Genomic DNA, 27,373 nt, shown 5'->3' with positions numbered 1-27,373 from the left:
GTGCTAGTAAAGATAAACATGACTATCATCCTGGCATCATGAAATGAAATTACAAAAGTGAAATGAAGACTAAAATCATTTAACAAATGGGCAAGGGAGCAAGGAGTAGCAACATTTACTACTTTTTTTGTTATTCTTAAGTCTAGATAGATGCATGCAAAATCAGTGAAAAACTGAGGAACATTTCTTTGCTTCCAACCACCCAACTCTAGCTTGCCAGATAAGGTTTCCTTTTCTCATGTTTTGTTATGTATATTCATATTCCTCAGGAAATAAGACACACTGATCCAAACGTTTTCGCCTATTCAGACATCTTCAGGGAATACAGAATGACAATGGGTAGGAACATATACAGAAAAGTAATAGGCAAGACAGGAACATGGGAGGTCACACAAGACAATTTCTCAACAAAACATAGGACAGGGACACGCCGTGGGCTGCTACATGATCAATGTAATTTTAAACAAAGTGGATTATATTGAGAAAATGGAAACATAACTGGGTGCTAGTTTCACTTACACAAATTTTAGTAATAATCCATTAAAGGCAGTAAACAGTGAATTCAACTTAAAACTAAAAAAGTATTTGAAAGGACATGACCATCTTATTAAACTTGTTTCCACCAAGTCTCCATCCCTGCCTTACATGTACGAGTTGATTAAAACCCACAAAACGGGACATCTTGTCAGACCCATTATTTGTTCCACCGGGTCCATTTCATACAAGTTATCAAAATGGCTGGTATCCATTTTGAGTCCCCTTGTAGGTACAATTTCTAATTCCCACATAAGAAACAACGTTGATCTTATTGATAAGTTGAGTAGTCTTGACATTGCTTTTGACTTTAAATTAGTTATGATGTTATGTCTCTTTTCACCCGGGTTCCATTAAATAATTTATTGTTATACCTGGAAGAATTGTTGAAACATGACTTGCCACTCCCTGTTAACACCATCATTAATTTGATCAAGTTATGTGTAGTAGATTCCAAATTCATTTTCAATGGTGATTTTTATGTGCAAAAATTTGGTAAGGCCATGGGTATCCTGCTATCTCCAGTATTAAGCAACTTATACATGGAATTTTTTTAAAGAGAGTTATTGCCTGGTATACTTCCCCATAACATCATATGGCAAAGATATGTTGATGACATTTTGTGCATTTGGCCTGTTGACCTCAATGTAGACTCCTTTCTTGTTAATTTGAATAATTTAGTTCCTTCTATCAAATTCACTACTGAGATAGAACAAGATAACAGGTTACTCTTTTTGGACATTTTGATACACAGAAGTGAAAGATGTTTCAAGTACGATGTATTCAGAAAAAGGACAAATGTCCTGTCATATGACTACTTTTACTCAGTTCATCATGAAAAAACAAAAATTTCAGTCTTTTTGTATATGTTTCTCAGGGCTTACAGAATTTGTAGCCCTGATTTCTTGGATGATGAGCTGAAGAAAATTTGTGACATTGCATCAGACTTGAGATATCCAAAATATTTGATTGATAAGGCTCATAAAATGGCTAAGAGGTCCTACCATGACATTTCTCGGGAAAGGAATAACTTTTGTAACAAAAACCTTTTAGTTCTTCCTTTCCATGAGAACTTGATAAGTCTTCCTAAGATTCTTAGACAGTTTGACATCAATGTGGTATTTAAGAATACAAGTTCCATTAAAAACATTCTTATTAAAAATTTCCCAGGTGATGGGGTAGGCTGTGTTTACAGCATTCCTTTTCTTAAATGTGATAAATGCTACATTGGTCAAACAGGAAAAAGAGTTAGTTACTAGAATTAATCAACACAGGTATTGTGTGAGATCAGGTCAATTGTCCAGTGGGATTTTTGTACACGTAAGAGACCATAACCATGCTACTGATTGGAATAATTCCAAAGAAATTGTCTCTTGCAGTTCTATGTTGGATAGAAATATTATTGAATCCAGTCTTATTAAACATTCTTTTGATAACATTATGAATGTAAGTTTAGGCTTATATAAACTTTATCATTTCACTGTAAAGAAAATTGTTGATTATGTAGCAGCCCATGGCATGTCCCCATCCTGATATGCTTTGGTGAGAAATTGTCTTGTGTGACCTCCCATGTTCCTGTCTTGCCTATTACTTTTCTGTATATATGTTCCTACCCATTGTCATTCTTTATTCCTTGAAGATGTCTGATTCTGTATTCCCTGAAGATGTCTGAATAGGCAAAAACATTTGGATCATACTGTCTTACTTCTCGAGTGATTTTCTGTAAAATCTTACATTCACGCATTTTAGTGAATTGTGTTGCATGTATATTCATATGTTCATCATTATGATCTTTTTTTTATTGGTTTGGCCAAGTTTAGTTGTTGTAACCTTAGGTTTCAGTAAATTTTCAGACTAGCCAGAATCAATTACAATTTGTCCCATATAATCTGCTCCAAGTGAGGCAAATTCAGGTTTTGTGGCTTTTCACTTCAGTCCCTATAAATATGACACTTGCACTGTGTGGCATAAAATATTATACTGAATCTTCAAAGAAATTTTTCACAGGTTCCTTCCCAAAGAAATACTGATGCAGGTAAACAAATAAATAAATGAATAAAGTACATACATACATATACCAAAGGCTTTTTCCCCCTTACAAGGGAGGTAGTAAAAAAAAAGGCATAAACCACTCCCACCCCTTCCATCCCCTACATACTCCACTCTTCCCTCCATCTTATCTTGGCACCTCCTGGATGATGGGTCATCCCTGCATCTTGTCCACTGCCCTGGGTCAGATGCAGTGCGACAAGACAGCATGAAATTACTAAAAATTAAAAAATGTTTCATTGCATGAAATTACCAAAAATGAAAACTTGTTTCATTACTACCCATGAGCATGTGCTGTCCCAATGAAATAATGCAGAACAAGTTTAGGAACAAAAGGCCACAGAAGCACCAGGTCATTAAAAATTAAAAATTGTTTCATTACATGAAATTACCAAAAATGAAAACTTGTTTCATTACTACCCATGAGCATGTACTGTCCCAATGAAATAATGCAGAACAAGTTTAGGAACAAAAGGCCACAGAAGCACCAGGTCATTCAAAACCACCCTTCAAAGATAAACCAATAAACAATGGTGGACAGATTAGGAAATGCAAGAGATGACATACGTTTAGTGTATCAGCCTACCTCAATCATGATCAAACACATATTTACAGCTTGTTCAGCTCTAACAGTACATGTTTCCCTCACTATATGATTGGGTTACATTCCTGAAAACCAGATTGAATAACAAACAATTGGATAGCAAACTTTAGTTTTATTAGGATTTAATTTAATGGGAAGAGTAGCCTTGGCCTAGCCTATATTGAGAGATATACAACACTTTTTCCATGCCATCCAAAGAGGATACAGTGGTTTCCCCAGTAGGCCTATATTCACTGGAAAGAGCAGAAAAAGGGGCTCTGTAGAATGCCGGTACCACTAGTTACCTAATCCCGCACTGCACATACCTTCCAGGTCCTTACAAATGGGTGCCACACCACGAAATCCAATAAAGTTGTCAGCTGGCTTGACACACCTGGGCCACAGTCTCTTCCAGCAGCTATTCATAGTTTTTTCTGTCACCTCCTTCCATGCTGCATTGATATTGTCAATGGCATTCTTTATATTATAAATGGCCCAGAACTGCTTGATTGTGGGTTTGTCTGGGATCTCAGTTATGTTAATCAGCTGACTCATTGTGCAGCGCTGGTAATACGCCTTGAAAGTGGCGATCACACCTTGGTCCATGGGCTGGATGAATGCTGTCGTGTTTTTGGGCAGAAACATCCCCTCTATGTTGTCTGTTCAATCTTCCATGGTTGTTGGGTGGCTTGGGGCATTGTCAACCAGCAGGAGGAAATGGTTGGCAATATTTTCTTCGGCAGCATAGTCAAGCAATGCTGAGGACAAATAATTTGCAACATAATGCTGGTTCATAGAACATCATCTAGGCCTTCTTGTTGGATCTATATATCACTGGGAGATATTCTTTCACATAGCCCTTAAATGCCCTTGGGTTTTCACAGCAGTAGATCAGTAAAGGCTTCAGCTTCAGGTCCCCAGCTGTATTACCACCCAGCACCAGGGTTAATCTGTCTTTGGATGCTTTAAATCCTGGTGCCGTTTTCTCTTCCTTAGCAATAAAGGTTCTGGTTGACATTTTCTCCAATATAGGCCTGTCTGATATTGGTTTATCACCTGTTTGGCACTGTAGCCACACTCTTCAATGTGTTTTTTCAGTGTTGGTATGAATGCTACAGTGGCAGGCTCATCAGAACTTGCTGCCTCACCAGTCATCTTGATGTTGTGTAGGGCACTGAAAGTTGACCCATCCTTAACTTCATATCCCTTCTTCTATAGATCATTATACGTCGAGAGGACTTTCATTGTCACAAGGAAGGTGGAAAGAAAATTGCTGGAACAAGACAGGTCATCAATCCACAGCCTTAACCACTTTGGCACAATGACACCTACATAGGCATCATGAGGTGCAAGTAGGTACAGTATATGAGGATGCCAGCATTGGCGTCTTGATTATATTTTTTTTGTAGTTGTAAACGAGTTACCCTCAGATTCTGTAAATTGGTTTGATTATATTTTCTGTGTATATTATTACTCAGAGTAAGAGATTAAGTAATACAGCAGTGACTTTATATTTTATAATGCATGTAGTATGATGCAAATTACATATGGAAGCCAATGCTGCATGCCACAATGTTAATTGTACTGAAGTGTTTAAGAGTCTCTCCATTTCCTCCATTATTGGTTCCCTCTGCCTCATCAGCATCTTTGCACTGTCTCCTTGTTTGTTTACTATGGAGACAGTTGATAAGGGCAACTGCATGAATCTAGAGATGGAGTTGGCCCCTTCACCTCCCTCATAGCACTAAACAATTTCAAGTTTTTTCTCCAACGATAGTAGTTGTTGCAGGCCGCTTGGAAGCCTTCACATTATGTATTACTCTCATAAAAGCAACAGTGAAGGTGAAATTGTAGCACAAATCAGACATTGAAACACGGGCCAAGGGAGTAAACACAACTGAAGAAAGAGTGGGAACGAGTTTCGATAGGTGGCCGATGGAGTATGGGTGGCACTGCGATTGCAGTGTATTTGTTTACAGTTTGGTGATCATATAATCAGATGCCTAAATTGAAAAACCAGCGAGTGGTATAAATTCAAAAGGATCGTATAAACGAAATATGAGGCATCCGGTGGTAAAGGGTCAACATCGCCAAATCAACAATTTGGAGTTAGCCCTAGAAAATTATCAAGAAATCCATTTTCTATGATTTCCACATACTGGCCAAGCAATATCGACCCTTAAAACCACTGAACAGAAGGGTGGCACTCCATAGATTTTCACATGTATTTCTTGGTATCAGGTTTTCCCTCTGGGAAGTAAAGGGCGAACATGGCCATGGTGCGCAAGCCAACGAGTAGCTCCCTTTCATCCAGCCATGTTTATAGTTTCATGCTCAACCAACCATAGCCTGCGTAGCGCACAAGCACGGTAGTATTAAATGGCCGGCACCCACATGGAGAAACAAAGTGTTTTCTTAACTTTTTTTGCCATTATTTTGGTGGTTTTACATCGTGAAAATGGCATCTAGTCATAGCAAAGTGGAGTACAAGGTTCCTAAGATTACAAGGAAGAGAAAAAGAAGTGATACAGAGTGGAAACAGGCAGATGCCAAACTGAAAAGGAATTGTGGACAGACATATGTTAGTCGTAGAAGGCAACAGGTGGTCAGGGAACGCAAGGTTGGCCCTCCCTGCCAATGTCAGGATAAGTGCTATACTCGTGTTGGTGAGGAAAATGTGAAGGAAATTTTTAAGAGTTACTGGGGTTTAAAGGACCATTATGGACAGAGTGTATACTTTGTTGGTTGTATTACTGAGGTGGAAGTGAAACGAAGTCGTGTGAAGGATAGACCCAGTCGGCAGACACGTAATTTTCTGTATACAGTGAAGGTAGGCCATGCCGATATTAAAGTGTGCCGTAAGGCTTTCTTAAGCATTCATGACATTACAGACAAACGTGTCCGTAATGCCATGAAGAAAGTTACACCAACTGGTGTGCTGGCACCAGACATGTGTGGTAGGCATACTCCTCTGAATAAGATAAGCGAAGACAGGAAGCAGAGTGTCCGTAACCATATAAACAGTTTGCAGACAGTAGTCATTACTCGAGAGCTAAAAGCCCACATCGCCAGTATCTCCCCATGGGTGTTAATCTTGGCTCTTTGTACAAAAGTTACCTGGAATTAATGAAACAGGAAAACAGTGAAAATGATGCTGTCTCCAAGGATTACTATGAACGGGTATTTAATAATGAATTTAACATAGGTTTTGAACCCCCAAAGTCAGATACATGTAATCTGTGTGACAAACTTGCCATGGAAAAAAGACAGTTGGATAAAGACAATGATGCTGCTAGAATCGAGGACATCGATTGTGAATTAATGGTGCACAAGGCAACTGCTAATGCAGGTCACATGATTATAAAGAATTTAAAAAAAATATGAATAGTGAGTTGATGGTTATTACAATGGACCTGCAACAGGCACTGCCCACACCCAAGTTAAGTGGTGGCCTGCAGTTTTATAAACGCAAATTATGGACATATAATTTTAGTATCCACAATGTTAAAGCCAACAAAGGGTGTTCTGCTGGAATGAGACAGTAGCTAAGCGTGGCTCATGTGAGGTGGCAAATTGCCTTTTTTATTTCATTAATAATTTTGTGCCTGACACTGTCACTAAGTTAGCAATTATTAGTGACAACTGCAGTGGACAGAACAAAAACCTTAATGTGATTTTATTGTACACGTGGCTTATTCACAGTAGGCATTTTACGTCAGTGGAGCATTTTTTTATGACACCAGGTCATTCATACCTGCCTTGTGATAGGAACTTTGGCAATATAGAGCAGAAGGTTAAAAAAATTTGTGTACAGTGATGATCATTACATGCAATTAATGGCTGACGCAAGGAAAACCAACCTGTTCACGATTGTCAAGATGACACAAGAAAACTTTTTTGACTTTGGCACACAACAGGCGCATGTAACTAAAGCCAGGGTGCAAGGGTCTGGCTTCAAAGATGCCAAGATGTTTGTTGTCAACTCTGACAACAAGGCAGGCTTCAAAATCAAGAATGGTTATGGGACTTGTAAGCCCACCTTTGTGAAGCTGCAAAAGGGGAAGCAAAGCGAGTATGATGCTCAAAAGTTTTTCCTACCTGATGTACCTCTTCAGCAACTGTATAAGAAGCCAATCAAGCTGACTAAAGAGAAGTTTAAAGATGTGATGGATCTAAGTCATTATGTTCACCCATCATTTAAGGATTTCTACGATGACCTTCGTCGGGGACAAGAGTCCTTGTTGAAAGATGACATCGTCACCACCGGGGAGCAAGAGGACATCATCGATTATGATTAACCCCCCCTCCCAACGCTTCCACTGGCACTTACTCTGCACAAATGAGGATGTAAGTGTTTGTAGTAATTATCTGACAATAATCTATGAACCATTTGCATTGGGAACCGAGGGAAAAATACTGTAAATGTGTGGTATGTTAAAATTGCCAATCTATAAAAACTCATAAAAAAATTTGTTTTTAGGTTTACAATGAAATGGTTCATAGTGTATTTATGGTGAACAAAGGACTTTTTAAAAATGTCAAAAAAATTGGGTTTTCCTATTTTCATAATTGTTTTGCATACTGAGGTATGCAAATTTTGGTGTGATGATTTTCTTCTCCAACACAACATTGTTTTGTTTTTTTTTGTATATGGCTACGCAAGACAAGTAAAATACATATAAACATGGATGTAATAAGTCAAGAGAAATGTCCAGTATCGATAGTTCAACTTTGAACGTGTTTTACTCAAAATCAGTTATTGGTGATGTCGCCCCTTTAACTCCGGACGCCTATCAGATATCAAACCACCGAATAGCAAGGGAAACCTGTATACAGATATTACCATGAAATAACTGGGATGGAGGATATCTGGCTTGAGCCTGAAAGGGTGGTCAGTTTTTTCATTAACTCCAATGTCATAATCAACTGGCACTGCAGCCTAACCAACAACAATCACAATCATCAATTGAGAGCATATGTTGGGGTGGGGGAGGGGGTGTCACTCCACTCGTGTGGAGTGACACCCCATGCAGCCACCCTTCCCACTCCAAACAGCTCTTGGCAGGTTTGGTTGATTTGCCCCAGTCATGAGTTCTGTGAATGTCTAGGTGTCCTCTTTGTCTCCTCCATCAAGGGCAGTTCCATGTGAGTGGGATCAACATCAGGGAAATGTGTCATTTGCCCATATAGCTGAATTTCACACTCACAAATTATGCTAGAAACAGACCTAGATTGAGTCTCACAAAACAATCTCCAGTATGATATGTAGTCATTCCTGCAATAACCCCCATGATCCTCTGAAGGCAATTAATACCAAAGATGTTGAGACACCTCTTCAAGTCAATATTACAATGTCCATGTGTAATGCAGTGATTCTTATATAGGTATAATTGAATGGTTCATAATAATATGTATGGAGGACATAAGGAGATAAGCTCAGTAGGTTGACTGCAGGTAGCCGTATATTACAAGGTATACTCCCCTCCCCTCCTTTCCTTTTAGATATTTACATGACTAAGAGGGCAATAGGCAGTTAGCAATGAGATCGAAACCCCTTTCCACCCCTACCACATCCTCTGTTTTAGAGCCAAAAATGTATCCATCCACGTGGGTGGCATAATTGTCTAAACCCAAGGAGACAGTTCCACACCTTAAATTATCTACATGGATGAAAGTGTAGAATGTGACATGAACTTCTTTGCAGACAATGCAAAACTACTAAAGAAAGTAAGTACTGAAAAGACTGTGAATCGCTACAGAGAGACCTGGACAAGGTCTGGGAATGGAGTCAAAAGTGGGAAGTGAACTTCAACATTAAGAAATGTAGTATAATGGAATTTGGAAAAAGTAAAAAAGAATATCAGGACAATATAAAATCTGTGCAAAGGAAGTAAAGAAAGTTAGTTCCAAAAAGGACCTAGGAGTAATTATCACCAAATACATGTCTCCAGACAAGCAGATAAACAAAATAGTCAAAGAAACCTACAATTTACTAAGATCAATAAAGGCGGCTTTTAATTACTTGGATGAGGTAATGGAGGAAAAAAAAAAATGCTAGTTACACTGACAAGACCAAGATTGGAGTAGGTGGTTAAAAAAAATGTTAGTTACACTAATAAGACCAACATTGGAATATGCTGTAGCACTATGGACACCCAGTATGAAAAAGAATATAAAGAAAATAGAAAGAATCCAAAGAGCAACAGCAAAGATGGCCCCAACACTTTCAAAACTGACATATGCACAAAGATTGGCTAAACTAGAACTACCAACCCTGGGACAAGAAAGAGAAAGAGGCAATCTATTGGCCATTTACAGAATCATGAAATGCATGGAAGTCCTTGACAGAGAAGACTTTAAAGTGAGATAAAAGAAAACGAGGAGGCATGAAAAAAATGAGTCATGACTCCTTCCATATCTTAACTTGGGTCACGCTATCATAATTTTCATCATGTGTTAGTGAATTTATAAACAATTAGGTCTCTGATCCAAGTTCTTTTTGTTGGTTGTACAGTAAAAGCTCTTTTATCCGTTATTCTCGTATCCGGCTCCTTCTTATAACCGGCATATCATTCATGAGGAAACAACAATTTTGTATAAAAATGTAAAAATTAAAAGAAAAAAAAAATTAATTCCCGCGCCACTCCCGCCGCCGCCAGAGGTAGCACGCATCTTTCCCGCTATCTCCCACAAATCCTGCTGCTCCGTCAGGCCCAGTGCCCACTGTAATAAGGTTTCATTGTGAAACAAAGAAAGGCAGTGACGGCTGAGTTGAAGGATATGTGTGGTAGTGCTACGCTTAGCATCACTGATGAAGCTCTTCAGGAGTGGATGGAGGTCGACAATGACGTAGCTATCACCCCCACACTAACTGACGACGAAATCATTCAGGCAGTGATTGAGGAGAAGCATGGTAAGGAAACAGAGGCTGATAGTGAAGAGGAAGATGACCCAGAGCCAAGAGTAACGTGGAAGGATGCCGCTAAAGGATTGGCAACATTTATCAAGTTTGCGGAGCAGTGCACCTACATGGGGACTCATGACGTGATGTCTCTTCACTGTCTTCAAAATGAATTTTTAATGCAGAGAGACAAACATTCTAAACAAAGACATATGTGATTTCATGTAAATAGATAAAGATAAATAAATATGAATATACTGGTAAATAAATAAACAACAAAAGTGAAGCCATTGAATGAATTTTATTTAAGTACTCTATGAATAAAGGCAATAAATGTATTTTTTTAATATTCCTTCTCGTAACCGGGATTTCCCCTTTCCGGCACGTCTTTGGTCCCACTCATGCCAGAAGAGCTTATACTGTAATTACATTTCCATGTAGTAGTAAATGAAAATAAAAAGATAGTAATGTTCAAATAAAAGTAAAAAAAAAGTTATAATTGCTTTAATAACCATTACACATGTCTCAACTGTACAGAACACAAGTGACAGATTCATATCTTAGTCCTTCTACATAAAATTAAACAATGTCATATACTCTGGTTGAGCAAGTCCATAACACCATGGGTATTACTAATCCTTTGAAAGATGGCTTCCTGACATGAACCATCACTGTTATGCACTAAACTAGCAAGAAGTTTGCCAAGACTCCAATTTCCTCATTCTGTGCAAAGACAGCCTGAACTATGTTATACAGTAAACCCCATAATGCCTGGACCTTTGTCTTGGTCCAGGAAATTTGCCTCTTTGTGAAGTGACTCAAAAGGCTGCAACCAGGACCTCCAATGACTCCATAAGAAGTACAGGTACTCCTCGTTTAACAACGACAATTGGGACCAGCGTGCCGTCGTTAACCGAATTGGTCGTTAAGCGAAAGCGTATACATATACGTACATGTACTGTATGTACAATGTCTAGCAATACATGTATCTTTATTTTCGTGTATTTTCTCTCTTTTATAAAGTACATTAAAGCTTTATTTACTGTTTATTTACGGTGGTTAGGTTCCTAAAATTACCGTATATGACCAAATCCGCGTATGCTGACATTCCATATTGAATACTGGGGTATTTTTTTAGTTTCGACCATGGGCGCAATATAGCAATAGAAAATTAATTATTAATTTTGTAAATTAAAATGTATCAACATAATATGCAATTTTGTGGGTGGAAATGAAAGTAAAAAATACCTTGCTACAAGAAAATTTGCTAATGAACGAAGTCGGTAGCATAGGCTCGGGACGCCATCTTGTCGTCTGCCAACGTCTCTCACGACGACGACAACGAAGACGAGCCGGGTGACATTTAATTTGCAGGTAATGATTTATTAAACACAGGTTAGGTTATTTTAGTTTAGGTTAGACGAATTAATTTATCATCCTTTCATTTCTTCGACATCGGCATCTATCATAACAAACATGGTGTACCATTCGTCCGACATGACTTCGTTACTTACGAAATCTGTTTTAGCATTTTTTTTTTCATTTCCGCTCACAAAATTGCATATTATGTTGATACATTATAATTTACAAAATTAATAATTAATTTTCTATTGTTATATTGCGCCCATGGTCGAAACTAAAAATTTACCACTACCGGTATACACTGTACCCCAGGTAGTTTTTGCAGCTTGCCGGATGGTAATGTAGACCTAAGCTTCAGAACACTTTACCTCACAGCTAATATCCACCATACAAGTTCATTTATAACATCATACAAATTTGCCTCAGCCAACTTAATTATCGTACACGACATCGTAACTTCGGGAGATTTACGTTAAACGACGTCATAAAGCCCATCGTTACTCCGAGTTGTCGTTAACCGAGTAGGTCGTTAAACGAGGAGTACCTGTACAGCATCAGTAAAGAAAAGTTCTGTGACCCTGGTGCTCCACAACGACACTGATTGACAACTCTGTCCAATACTCAATCCATGCAGGTGTTGAAAAATGATGGAAAAAAAGACACATGATTGCCTCACTCCTGAATAAACAAGAAGTTGGACACACCTCTCTAATTTACAACAATCACTGTCCCAGCCACACATCAAATCAATAATCCCTGCAGGAATTGCATGGACCAAGTGAAGATCCCAGAGCACTCCATGATGCACTGGGTCAAATGTCTTCTTGAGATCAACGACAAAGGCTGCAATAAACCACAGTGGAAACTCATGTTGGTAATCCACAAGAACATGAAGCACTAATCTCTGATCAGCTGTTGACCTTTCAGGCACAAAACCAAACTGCTTAGGCCTCTGAAACTTAAGCAAATGTGAACATTTTTGTGCCAGCAACAGATAGGTGAGCGTCTCACTCACAACAGAGAACAATATAATACTGTAGTAAATGTTGAAGTCCTGTAAATCTCTTTTCCCCTTCCAGAGAGGGATGATCAGACCCTTTTTCCAGTCAAAGGTAATAGTACCAGAATGGTCTCACCTCTGGGTTTCAGCAATTCTGTGCTCATGGTGCAGATGCAGGACTGCACAGTTCAAAATAGTCTTTCATATCTATACTAAATAAACTATTATATAACAAATTATCCACAACAGTCTATTCTTACCAATTTGACAGAGCTATCAACAACAACAACAAAATAAAATAAAATGCGAGACCCAAGAACACTAGAAGAAAGAACTGGGAAATGTGGTGTAGTCAAAGACTTAAAAAAGTAGGGAAATGCTTGTTGAGGATTAGCAAAAAATAAAAAAAAGTAGTATCAGGATATGATGAGGATTACATCACATCCTGTATGGAAAGGATGCACAAACCTGTCATAGGAAGCAACTCCCATCCATATGATCAGACAGAAGTGTTTGCGTTACAAGTGACAGCAAACGAGGAAATCAATTGAACATGAAAACTAGCAGATTATGATAAGTTTAAGAATATCTGGATCACAAGTGTTGCAGCTGAGGAAGACAGGATGACAATGATAGCATGTCAATTTAGCCAAGAAAAGATGAAACAGGAGAAATGGCAGTTTTTCTAAAAAAAAAAAAAGAAAGAAAGAAAAAAAAGATAAATAAATAAATAAAAAATAAATAAATAAAATAAAAAGTGCAAGATAATTATGAAAACCAGATGGTTTAAAACCCTGAAAAGATGAGCACCATGTCAAAGAATTGGAGTAACAGAAGTGGTAAAGGAGGAACAGTAAAGGCTAAAAGTAATTAGCATTCTTTTTCCATGTGGGAATTAGTCTCCAACACATGAATCTAAAACACTCCATGACCACATTAAAAGTACCCGAAGGAAGTTCTATATCTAAGCAATACAAATAAAAATTTGAGGAATTAACCACAACAAAAGCTGTGACATGTATCACAATGCTGAAGAAATAATTAACTTTTAAGTTACTATAAATATAATAAAGGGATTAATAAATAGGGATGGTATGGGTGGGAATGATTTTATGCCTTTTTCTTTTTGGCTACCTCCCTTGTAAGGGGGAAAAAGCCTTGGTATATGTATGTATGTATAAATATAATGTGAGCAAACAACAATATCTAATCCATGAGAAGTTAAACAAACTCCAAGGATGGTCCATAGGTTAATATCAAGCTAACAAGACAAATATCCAATATCTGTTATGTCACACTTAAAAGTCAACAACCCTAACGGCGACCATTTCCATTGGTATACACAACAATGGGTAATCCGACTATCTTCCTAATTAGAATATTAAAATTTATATTCTAATTTCAGTAAGATGAGGGTAAAAGATACAAGTACCTGTAAAGTCCAAGGGTAGATGATTTGGTGACAATTAAAATCCTACAAGTATTATAAACTTGTCTTAGTATATATACAGTCTTCCTGTCCCTTGAAGGAATGCAAACTCTAACACACACAAGAGGCAACTGAGGAACCACTGCATTCTATTGTCACCAGTATGATGGAGCACACTAATAGTTGAAGGTCATAATCTCTCTGCAATTTATCTCAGATGATAAGAACAATTTATGACCTCATGAAAAATAAATTTGAATTATGTAGCTAAACTCTACATTATGTAGCATTATATAATACTAATCATCAGATGAAAAAGTAAACAAAGAAGCTGAGCTTAACAAGAACTAATTGAAATCAATGACTGAACAAAGGACAAGTATCAACTTGGAAGCCCAATACATACTAAAACAATGGTTCCTTCACCACAGCACTCATCCTCTCCATTCTTTTGCAATAAATCTCCAATTACATCAGAAGTTACTTACACAACCTAACATCTTTTGCCATCCTCCCAAAGCCACATCAAACTAAGCACCTCTTATTGAAGCTATATTTTTCTTCTGTGATAACATAAAAAAACAATGTAGTTTTTTATTCATACATATAATACTCATTACCACACACACATACACACAAACTAACAAGTTCTTCCATTTTTGCTCAGATGATGTTAGTAACTTGGACATTAACACTACTGTTAATACTGTGACACTTCAAGAATGCCAATGAAATATCATGTGTAACAATGAAATGTTGATAAAAATGGATTATATCTAAACAAAAAATGGTACTACCTTGTAGTGATCTTATCACTACATGCAATAAATCCAGATTATCTACCAGAGAGAGAGAGAGAGAGAGAGAGAGAGAGAGAGAGAGAGAGAGAGAGAGAGAGAGAGAGAGAGAGAGAGAGAGAGAGAGAGAGAGAGAGGGAGAGAGAGAGAGAGAGGGGGAGAGAGAGAGAGAGGGGGAGAGAGAGAGAGGGGGAAGGGGAAGGAGAGAGAAAAACAGAGGAAGAGAGGAAGAGAGGGAGAGAGAGAGAGAGAGAGAGAGAGAGAGAGAGAGAGAGAGAGAGAGAGAGAGAGAGAGAGAGAGAGAGAGAGAGAGAGAGAGAGAGAGAGAGAGAGAGAGAGAGAGAGAGAGAGAGAGAGAGGGAGAGGAGGGAGGGAGAGAGAGAGAGAGAGAGAGAGAGAGAGAGAGAGAGAGAGAGAGAGAGAGAGAGAGAGAGAGAGAGAGAGAGAGAGAGAGAGAGAGAGAGAGAGAGAGAGAGAGAGAGAGAGAGAGAGGGGGAGGGGGGGGGGAGAGAGAGAGAGAGAGAGAGAGAGAGAGAGAGAGAGAGAGAGAGAGAGAGAGAGAGAGAGAGAGAGAGAGAGAGAGAGAGAGAGAGAGAGAGAGAGAGAGAGAGTTCTATTACAAGGAAAGAAACAATGTGCATGATGACTAAACCCTATAAAAAAAAGATGTGATGACTCAATCTTGCAAATAACTACTGGTTCATACAAAAAAGGAGACACTTCTGAGAATGTGGTAATGGGTGGCTTTCTCAATTACTCTGCTTCAATGGCATTCTTTATAGCATTTGTTATGGTTAGTGTCAGTGGATTGTGTTCAGTTTAGGGAACACTGTAAAACAGAGTGAACACCTTCATGATGTACACTACATAATTGATTCTGGCTAACACCAGATTATTTAATTTGATTTAGAATACTTCTTTGATGCAATGACAAACTATACAGATTTATTCTGGTTGATGACAGAATTCAATTATCTTGAAAGAAGCCAATTTCATTCATCTCAAAAGACATCACCCTGGTGACAGAGATAAAGGCTGAAGATATCAAAGTGCCATGACTTATTCAAAAGAACAATAATCACAAAAATAATTATACAAATGAGACACACAACAATGCAAGAAACACCAAATAGCTGAACAATGCTAGGGAAAAAAAAAAAAAAAAAAAAAAGTAATTAGTCTGGTGGCTTGTCTTGGAACTGCCACCTCACTAAGAAACAAGGCAAGCTCCTCCACATATGAACTGCATATTCCATGCAGCAGCATTCAAGTATTACGTATCGGCTTTAACCACTTTGGTATGATGACGCCTATGTAGGCACCATGAGGCACGAGTGGATACATGAGGATCCTCGTGTCAGCGTCTTGATTATATACAGTATATATTTTTTGTAGTTGTACATGAGTTACCCTTACATTCTGTGAACAGGTTTGATCACATTTTCTGTTTTCATTATTACTCAGAGTAAAAGAGAATGAGTAATACTGCAATGACTTTATATTTTATAATGTAGAGTGATGCAAATTACAAATGGCAGGCAGCCAATGCTATGTGCAAGAATTTGAGACATACTGAAGTGGTTAAAGCATTAATGTTCTTGATTAGGATATCTACACATTAAGGTCTGGTTAATGCCAGAGGGTTTTATTAACTTTGGATAAACCTTTGGCCTAAAAAGAATTATGAACTCTCTTAATTAGCACTATAAGGATCAGGTATTTATAAAAAAATATATATATATATCTGGCTAATGAGAACATTTGATCTTGCTCAAAGAAACCCCTGGCTGGTAATGGGCTATCTGCAGCCAATGTAAGAAAATTCTGTAAACTTAACACAACCTTCTCAGAGAGTGAGCGTGTGAGAATGAGACAGAATGAATATGACAATAGGGAAATCTTAAAGATACTCTAATGGCTGCTATTAATACTGCACTATGACACTTGTGTATATTTTCTACACTGCATACATATGTTACAGTATTTTTTCAGAGTTCACAGTAGAGATGTATAAAAATGTATGTAATTTCTCACCATGAACATAAGTTATCTAGGATTATGTAATGTTTTCCTCACCTTTGAGCACAATATCCGACACTGCCCCACATACACAATCCCTTGACAAAAACACAGTAATTCTTCCAAAAGTGACTTATGGACATGCATGGCAGCTGTTGCCAGTTACCTGGGAGCTGTAGGTCTCCTGCAAAAGAGAACTGGGGCAATGGATTGATTGATTGTATCTGTGGCTATGCCAAATCTGTGTTGGAATGGATTTAAAACTGGATGGTGGCCTGAATGTAGACATACTAGTGTGGTTCTTGCTTGTCATGGGAGGGATTTCTCTGTAGGGCTAATGTCTGGTGGAGTTTGGTGAATAGGGAATTTGGTGGTTGGTCTTAGATTGTTTGTTTTGTGATCGAAGTGTGAATATGTTTTGTATAAAAGTGATGCATGGTGGAAGGTTATTGTAGATGTTTGAGTAGCATACTCCATCCTCCCTCCCCTTTTTGTCAGTTAATTGAGCTTTTGTGTTATGTATGATGGATAAGTAGGGTTAAGGGCTCTTGCACAGAAATGTGAGCTTGTCATTTTCATGTGCTGTTCTTTGGGTAAGAAATTTTATTTTTGTGTATAGATATCCTATTTGGTTGAATTAAGTGCACCCTGTTATCATTATTCCTAATGCTATGTTTTACATCTATTGCAAGGTATCTATGTTTTCTTGACTACAGGGAACCATGCCAAGGGAATGTAGTGAAGTATGGTTCTTACGAATAGTTTGTTGGCTGTGATTAGTTTCCTTCTGCTGACCCTGTGCTTGCTATTTATCTTTGTATGTTTTATATATATTTTTTCACTGTTAGGTCCTCAATGTGTAGGCTGAAGGATGTGTTTATCATAAATTAGGCCCAAGATTTCAGATCTCTTATCTAATGGATGGAGATGGCTATTCAATGTTATCATTGGATGTTTCTTTGATTTACAGATGCCAAAGTTCAGCAATGTCAATAATGAATTTCTGAAGGGAGGCCTCCATTCTATTTTGTCTTAAGCATGTTTGGATGTTCTCAGCAGCTGTTATGTAGTTGTTATGCTAGGATACTAATATTAGGTTAATTGCAAAGGTGAGTACTCTGGTGTTATGCTCTGGATTTGGTGGATATCACTTATGAAAATATAAAACAATAATAAATATATCTGTAAAGTAAAATGTTTAAAAATTTTAAATTTCTAAAAAATACCATTTTGTTTATCCTTAAAAATGACCTCAGCCTCTGGTTTCCTGGAGTTCATGAATCTTCTACAAGAGCGACCATGGGCAACAGATTAATTGATTGAATAACATACCATGCATGTGATTATTTCATAAGCCTTCATTTATTCTTACCATGGTTTGAAAAAGATATGATAAATAAACTGTAACATATGTCAGTACCTCACTTAAATGCAATAACTCAGTTCATTCACAAAATAAAGCAAAACCTGTTATGTCAAATTACCACTTTTGAGAATAAATTGTTTAATACAAATAGAGCAATTCTTTAAGAATAAACTGATTGATATATATATACAGCAATGCCTTAAAAGAATATTCTTTGAACTGTTCTTATTTAAAATTTTCAGCAGTGGAATCATACAATTTTCATAAAAATACAGTGAGTTGATAAAAAATGCATTAAACACTGCTACAGTAATAATGTTTAGTATATACAGCTTTAGCATAAAATCTCTGGCCAAATTAGTGAAAGGGGCTTTCAGTATAGCCATTTTGCAAGGATGCAAACCCTCATGGTTTTATTGGCCACTTCCTGCTTTGGCATGAGCCACTGTGCCTTTGCACAGAACATGAAGGTAAGTGTAGACAAGTTAAATTCATCAGGAGTATGGTATAATTTGAACTATTTCAGATAATAGTATATTCTTGTCTTTGAATAGAAATATATGAACTCTACACATAAATATGGCACCTTACGTCCTTGACTGATTTGTTTGAAGACATAACTAAAATGTACATATACATGCACACACATGGACCAAAAGCCCCTTTCTCCCTAATATGTGTGTGGCTGAGTCCATAAATAACCATTTCACATACATTAAAACCTATATAATGCCCCTCCCATCTCAGCAGTTCATGAATGAAGGGTAATCTCTGTTCTCCACCACACTGGTTGGGTCAAGGACAATGCAGTGAGGCACAGCATTTCCATAGCAAAACCCAATAGCCAGAGTTGGTTTACCCTTACTGCTTTATTATGTGGCAGCCCCCCCCCTTCCTCATGTATTAAAAATAATTTACAGAGCAGATGAGATCACCCCTTTGATCCATTCAAAATCTCCATTCATTCCTACCTTGTGCATTCCCTCTTCCCTGTCTGACAGACATTCTTCATGCATCCATGGCCCCCTTAACCCCATCCATCCACCTTATTCTTGGTTTCCTCTTGAATTCACGAGTTCGCTCCATCTGCTTCTGTTTTCCACACTCTTTGCTTGTCTTTATTCATTCTTTCCACATGCCCCAACAACCTCAGCAGACTTTAATCTAACCTATCCAACAGTTCTATCTACCTCTATACTCAGCATCACCTGTACATTTATCACTCTATCCATTCTTTGCCACTTATCACACTTCTCAATCACTTCATCTCACACATTTAAATTTTTCCTTTCTGCTTTATTTATATTCCAAGTCTTTGCTCCATACAATGTAATGGAAATCATCCCTTCATACAACCTTCTCTTGGCATTTATTCCCAAATACCTATTCTTCATAACCCTTTTCATTCCTCCCAGACATTTACTTGCCTCCTTTAATTAACCTCCACATCCACTCCTCCTTTCAATGACACATGCAACCCCAAATACTCAAAACTCTTCACTTCCTCCAGCCTCTCATCCTTCATACTTACATTCAACCTACCACCATCATCCCCCTTAGTGCACGGATGACTTTAATTTTACCCACATTTACTCAGAGGGAGGGGAGGAGGGCAGTGTGAGTACCATGGTGCTGGTACTCAGTCATTGAACTGGGCCCAAGATCTTTATTGACTGACTGCATTTCATCTACCTTTCATGCAAGGGCCACTAACAACCAGTGACTGTTCTCTTCCTCCTACAATGTAAATTGGTAACACAGAAATTGTCACACACTATTACAATACAGACATTAATCCAGTTTCTTCCAAAAGAGATCTATGGGAGGGCCTAAGAATCACTACCTAAAGCTGTGGACCTTTGGATATATAGTTAGTAAAACTCAAGGCTATACTTATACCAACAAACTTCTTCCCCTTTATAATAAGGGAGGTAGGCAGCCAAAACATGTACCTACACCCACCCATCACCCATTTTCCTTTTATTTTAGCTCCTTGTGGAGCAAGGAAACTCAAGGCAACAACTATCATCATATAATTTCTTCTTATGCCTTTACTTTTTTAGGAATGTCCCCTGTGGGGCTACAGGTAGCAGAATTTCTAGTCCTATCCCCCATCCCATTTTGTGTTGCCTTGTACAACTCAAGTGGGAAGACTTGGTAGCAGCATTCTTTTCCCCCACCACAGAGTAGGTGAAAAAAGGAAATAAATATTCAGAGAAATGGTACAGGACAGTAACAAGGGGTCTGGGGACAGCACAATGGAGGGACAGTCATAGTATAATAAAAATGTCATCATTTCTCTAAGAACAGAGTCTTCCTCTACCACAGACAAAATGATGTGTGACTCTGGTCTGTAGGGGTGCCCCATATAGACCCCAAAGTATCAACTGCATGCTACTTTGCCACAATAACATGCAGCCAATACCCCAGACAGGGACAAGATGCAGGGATGACCTGTCATCCAGGAGGTGCCAAGATAAGAGGGAGGGAAGAGAGTAGAGGGGAGTGGAGTATGTAGGGGATGGAATGGGTGAGAGTGGTTTCTATGCCTTTGTCTTTTGGCTACCTCCCGTGTAAGGGGGAAGAAAGCCTTTGGTATATGTATGTATGTATATAATTTCTTATAATCTTGTTTAAGCTCTAGTAAGCATTTCACCCATAATCATATGATACAATTTTGCCTCTAACACATTCTCCATCTAACTCTAAATGAACTAAACTTTAAGTTTACCATGTTATTAAAACTATGATATGCTGTTATTAAAATAGCTCTATATACCCAGAGCTTTTACCACCTTATAAGGGAGGTAGCCAAGTCAAAAGCATGTACCTACTCCTACCCATTCCACTCCTATCCACCACCCTTTCCCCCCCTCTCATCTTAGCTCCTCATGGATGACGGGTCATCCCTGTATCCCGCCCACTGCCATGGGCCAGAAGCAATGTAGCAAGACAAAGTACATCCACAGCAAGGCTGCTTCACTTAATTGGCGACCCCCTGTCCCTGTCCTCTAAAAAATGTCTTTACTGCAACATCAAGGGACACTGAGTTACGTTAATACTCATGAAATGAAAATATTTATTTAACAATCCTTTTAGGAAAAACAAACTGACTGTAGCAAAGAAACTAAGAAATCAATAACTGCACATCTAAGATTTCAGTCTTCCTTAATAAATGCTGAATCATGAGAAACACTTTTAGAGGTGTGGAGCTTGCTTTTCCTAACCTTACAGTTTTTCCACATCTCAAAACTTTCTAGAATTGCTCATTCTGTTCCCCAGTATATCATTCATAAAGATAGCTGAGAGAAACTTTGCCCATTTCTAAAACAAGAATATCAACATCATTTCTGCTCCATTTACCTTGTAAATGTGAGTTTTATTTTTCAATCACCTATATTAACTTATGTGCTAATATCAAAATGATCCATTTTTACACCATATTTTACCCCATAAATCCTGGTACTTTAAATTCAGTTAGCTCAACAAGAAAATACATTTACAACTAAAATCAGTCACAAGCATGGGCTCTGGGCAGCAGAAAAAAATTATCTGTCTACAAACAGTTCCTAAGAACCACCATTCAATTACGCTTTCTGGTACAATTAACAACATTAAGGATAACAGACACCCTAAACAACACAAAGTAAAGCATTGAGATTAATAGAAGGATGCACCAAAACCACCCTAAGAGAACACTTTTACACAAAAACTAAAACCTTCCCCATTACATACATAAAAATGATTGGTACACAGTTCTATGCAAGAGCCATCAACTTTACTCACTCATCTCATTACATCACACAAGCACAATCAACTGTACATTAGTTGTTGCTTCAAGTTTTACCAAGTGAAAAACCTGCAGTGCCCCTCCTCCTACAGTTCTCTCTGGAAAGAAATTTTGGACTATTGTCTCCATTGTATCAGTCTGGGACTATTTCTATGTCAACAGCTCAAAGTGGCATGTGTGAAAACATGTCATAAATAAAGTTTAACTTGATAATGAGAGATCTCGGGCCCAGTCCAGAGACAAAGTGCTATCCCCTCAAGACTGCACCTCCTGATGGATATGGAGAGCTGACAGGTTTTGAAAATGCATTCTATTGATGGTGCGCATGAAATGTCGTGTAAGGGGTGTGTTGTTTTGGGTTCTGGCATAATACTGCCTTCCTCTCATCTTGTAGGACCACCACATGCAGGTACCAGTCATTGGTCCCTGTTATCTATCTCTACATACAGAAGTTTTTTCCCCTTTGTAAGGGAAATAGCCAGCCAAGGCACTCACCCACACATTCCCATCCATCACCCATTTTTTTCCCTTTCATGGCTAAAGGGTCATCTCTGTCTCTCACCCAGTGCCCAGGTCAGAAGTAAAACAGCAAGACACATTACATCCACAGTAGGGCCCCAGCATGTCATTTACTTGGTGACCCTCCCTCATTATCCCCTAACATGAAAATAAGAGAAGACAAAGAGAAATCCCTTCAGGCCGGATCAATTTATCATCCATTCACAACTATATTCCATTCACACTTATCCCTTCCTTGCTCAATGGACATTCCCTTTTTTACTCGAGGACCCCTTCACCCCATCCAAGTACCTCATTCTCTGTCTTCCCTTCAAGTTCACTCCGTCCACCTCCACCTTCTGTACTCTTTTTGCTCATCTTTCCTCAATCCTTCTTTTGAAGTCCCCAAACTAATACAGTATTATTTCATTAGCCATTTCTGCCACTTCCCTTTCTACCTCCTCTCTCTTCCTCTCCTTAATTCCCACCTTATCCATCCTCGTACCATCCACCATACTTCTCAAAATACATTTAAATTTCTCCTTTCTACCTCCCTTACATTCAAGTTTTTGCCCCATGCAGTGCCATAAGCACAACCACCCCTTCATATAATTGTCGTTTTGCATCCATCCCCAGATACTTCTCATTCACCCAAGACATTTATTTGCCTCTATCACTCTACAGCACACCATTCCTCCACTCCCTATTACATGTGACCCCAACATCTCTCATTTAAGACCTACCTACCTCAAACTTACTGCCTCCCTTGCCTCTTGTACTTTTACCTTACTCTTACCCACATTTACTTTCAACTTCCTCCTGTCACATACCTTCCCAAACTCCATCACTGCCTTAGACCCTCCTCTGACCCAGCCACAAACACACTGTCATCAGCAAACAACAACTGGCTCACCTTCCACTTTCCACCACTTTCTCTATACAACCAACTGTATGGAACAAAAAATGTGCAAGCAGTATACTACTTGTAACACACAATTCATCCATAAAAAAAAATTACATTCAGATCACAAAACAAGGACTTCAAGACTGATCACCAAACTACCTCCTTCAAGTCCCAAAGAATCATCCTCCACAATAGATGCAAGAACAACATCAGCATGCTTGCATTCAAGTCACCATCCGGCACTACCATTTCTGGGGCATTCAGATTCAAAGGTACCACTGTACAATAATCCCTCTCTTATCCAAACCTTATCGTTATTACATGATTTGTCTATATTCCTTTAGAATTAAAAAATTAGCATTAGCATCACTGGGGAGATAGGGTGTTGGGGTTTGGAATAATTTTCCTTGCATATTTGAATACTCCCCAAATCTAAACACCCTGTGGCCCAATTAGTTTGGATATGGACAGAATTAATCAATCAATCTTGTGGAAGACCTCAAGATGGGACCATAAGTAAATCAGAGAAAATATACCAAGTTGTTTTCTAGGGACTGTTAGTATGGGGCATTGCAGTAGAAGATATTCTTTGTCCTCTGTATGGAAGTTGCACCCGGGGCAGTTTAAATCTGTGCCCAAGCCTATTCTTTGTTGATAATGTTTTAGCCAGGGTTCTTATCCAGTATGGGATTTTTTTTTTTGTGGGGGTTATGTCTGGGGTCTGTTGTTGGTGTATCCAGTTTGGTGGTCTGTCTTTAAGGTTTTGTTTTGTGATCTGAGTGTGTACATTAAACCCTCGATATAACAGACAATGTGGGGACGGGTCTGTCGTTATATCCGAAGATTCGTTATATCCGATGGAAATACCGGACAGAGCCATTATATCACAAAGTTTGTCCGGTATTAGAAATAAGTAGGATTAGAAATTACAGTAAACCCTTGATATAATGGATGATATGGGGACAGGGGTCTGTTGTTATATCTGAAGACCTATTATAACTGAGGCTTCCTCACTATAATGGATGAAAATCCAGTATAGCGAGGGTTTGTCCAGTCAGATTTTTTGTCTGTTATATCTGATATCTGGTATATTGAGAGCCATCATATCGAGGGTTTACTGTATGTGTTTTTGCAAGGACGTTCTGTGCCATATAGGTGGTAGGTTGTTATAGATGTTTGAGTTGTGTTACTGGCATACTTTTTTTTTTTTTTTGCATTCTGATGAAGGTGCTCATGAAATGTAGTGTGAGGGGTGTGTGTTGCTTAGAGGTCTGGAATAGACTTGTCTTCCTGTCATTTTCCTGTGGTGTTCTATGAGGAGAATTCTGGTTTTCATATGCAGGTGTCCAATAGGGGTGGTTTTGGTGCAACCTGTTATTACTCTGTGCTCCAGTCTTTATCTTTAAAGATAATAAATCGTTTGTCCTCATCTTACTGAACATTGGTAACAATCCTATGGAGGCATATTTGATAGCAGTTCTTATGAATTGATTATAGAAAGTTATTCAAGGGATTACTGGATGTATATACATATACATATATATATATATATAAACTTATGTATACATACATACACTTTAATAAATTCTATGCAGACAACAAATATTCCAAACAGACCAGTATATTACGAAGAAATACCGGTAGCAAGAAAACGAAAACTGGAAAGAAGGAACCATGGCTACTAAAAATAAATATATATACAACTCTTTGAATTAAAATGATTTAAAACAATTATTGAAAATCCTGGTATACTATTACTAACAAACTAGTAAATAACACAAATTGTGAAAAATGACAAAGCCCCTCAGAGAAGGATAGTTCAATTGTTGTAGAAAGGCAGAATATAAATACCAAGATCTGATGGAAGCTTACATACACAATTCATAATCTATGTATATGAAAAGACTTCTTCCCCTTTATAAGAGAAGTAGTCAACCAAGGCATATACCTACCCTCCAACCAAATTCAAAAATAATTTTTAGTAAATCTTTAGGAAAACAGATTGCCATTGTACAACTGAAATTTGTTTTTTATAACTTGTGTGAATAAAATGATGGGGGTCTTCCCTACAATGTTTTCATCTCAAATTACATTCAATTAGCCATGTTTGATATAGAAAGGGTAGGGAATAAACTGTTCTCTTATTAGAATAACAACTGAAAGGCCATTAATACTAATTCCTACATCAAGTTTCTTCAACTGGAAACTGACAGCCTCATAATGCCTGACAACACTCCTTGAGCACTCCAACAAATTCCCCTGGGGAAAAAAAAAGACTTATCTACACTGTACAATGCGAGACTTTCTATATCACTGGATTATAGTAGGAGGGGTGTAATCACCAGTTGTCAGCACTCCTTATGTGAAATACACCTGAAGCTGTCAGAGAAAGAGATTTTGATCCTAGTCCATAGACTGAGTGTCACTTAGAGATGAGGGTGGTAACCAACTTTGAAGATGTATGGTGAACACCATTCTCTCTTATATCCATCTTGCATGGCCATCAGTTGCAACTATCATTGGTCCCATGAACAGGCAAAATTAACACAGACAAAACTTCTATTAAACCGCATAATGCCTCCTCACCTACAGGAATGTGTGTGTGTGTGTATTTACCTAGTTATATTTTACGGGAAGGGGAGCTATGCTCGTGGTGTCCCGTCTTCATATCTCATTTTATCTAAACTATCTTTAAATTCATGTATTGTTTTTGCACACACCACTTTCTCATCTAACTTGTTCCAACTGTGTGTGTGTGTGTGTATGTGTATGTGATATTTTATAAATCGCACATACAGTGAATTTGACGTGAAACTGCATACACATAGAGTATATTAATATATTATTATAATTATTTACTAAAGTGTTCACAATGTCATGATAACTAAATTTTGAGAAAATGCTACACTTACCTTTCTTTGACAGTAATTAATATGTACAAGATGCTGAAGACATTTGAAACATAATCTAGTATAATGACACTGATAGCATATATTATATAATAAATGTCAACAAATCCTGCAATGTCTGTTAATATTCCAAGTTGTGAGTAAACTTCACAACAATTGTTCAAGAAATCACATAAATCACCACAAATCAGTTTCAACGGATGAGCACAATTGAACAAAACGATGGCTAAAGCACGAATTACATTGATTTTCTAAATAGAAACTGGGGGCATACAAAAAATTCACGTCACGATCACAATATCAATAGAACTCTGACTGTGCCTCCCTACTGCTTAATTTTTTTTGTTAAAACACCGATACGTGATTTCTCCATCGACTCCGTTTTATACACCCCTTTTACAGCACTCAATATTCTCCGGCTCACAGCTTAAATAAAAGGTTAGCATGGAAGCCTGATTCACGACTGAGTATACGATACCTTAAAGAGCTAGAATCCTGTTACAAAGTACACCAAATATACCTTCAGCCTCATAACGCGAGGGGTTTCTAATTTGTAGGACTTGACAGATCTGCAGTTTCGCTTCCACCCTCCGATCAGCTGTGATTCCTGAATGTTGATGTGTTCGGGTGAAGGTTAATCGTTATCCAATTATCCAAATAAAAACAATGAAATATATACTATTTTACCATACAAAAATATAAATGTACACTAATAAATACTGAATTAAAGAGCATTATCAATAAGGATTGATTCTACTTTATACAGACCATATTCGAACAGGTTCGTTTTCTATGATACTTCTGATTTCTGTTTTCTGTTATAACAAACTTATTGACATCCTACAGGAATTTTGTAATATGTATTGAACTTATAATAAAGCAATGTGTTGAAATATATGAAAGGACAGAATAATTACCATATCCAAATGTAGATTACGTTATCATGAACTTTATCATGAGCTTTACATACATGACAACGATAAATTCGAGGAAATGAAGTGTACTACATTAAGCCTAAAAATGACCAAGTTAAATTTAAAAGATATTGCCAGACCAATATACAGTACAAGTAAATATGTTAACGTTAAGAGTAAAATATTTATATTATAATCCCAGACAAATTTATGGTTAAAGAATATACTTTAAGAATCATTCTACACAGAACTTACAGAATGTCATGTGCCCAGTTAGTCAAACGTGGGAAGATGGAAGGGCACGTGGAGGTGTCAACA

General features: G+C 37.9%; 2 protein-coding genes across 6 annotated transcripts in view; one reads left to right on the top strand and one right to left on the bottom strand.

The window, feature by feature from the left end:
* LOC143037418 (oxysterol-binding protein-related protein 11-like) overlaps window positions 1-26,769 on the bottom strand; it is a 174,189-nt gene extending 147,420 nt beyond the window's left edge. For 3 of the 5 annotated variants that reach the window (XM_076205570.1, XM_076205575.1, XM_076205576.1), the window contains exon 1: window positions 26,662-26,769. The gene's annotated coding sequence lies outside the window, so the exon portion shown is untranslated. Of the gene's footprint in view, window positions 1-7,264; window positions 7,492-26,619 lie in introns of those variants that run through there. The other 2 variants (XM_076205571.1, XM_076205573.1) reach the window with 2 other exon arrangements.
* Window positions 5,374-6,546, top strand: LOC143037202 (uncharacterized). Its single transcript, XM_076205321.1, has one exon. The coding sequence runs from the start codon at window positions 5,625-5,627 to the stop codon at window positions 6,291-6,293; it is 669 nt and encodes a 222-aa protein (XP_076061436.1). The 5' UTR covers window positions 5,374-5,624; the 3' UTR covers window positions 6,294-6,546.
* Window positions 26,770-27,373: the final 604 nt, after the last annotated feature.

The sequence above is a fragment of the Oratosquilla oratoria genome, chromosome 22 (assembly GCF_046742065.1).
Source record: "Oratosquilla oratoria isolate Oo_2021 chromosome 22, ASM4674206v1, whole genome shotgun sequence".
In the NCBI taxonomy this organism is placed as follows: Eukaryota; Metazoa; Arthropoda; class Malacostraca; order Stomatopoda; family Squillidae; genus Oratosquilla; species Oratosquilla oratoria.
Note: the sequence above shows the minus strand (reverse complement) of the source record. Positions and strands in the feature narration are given on the sequence as shown.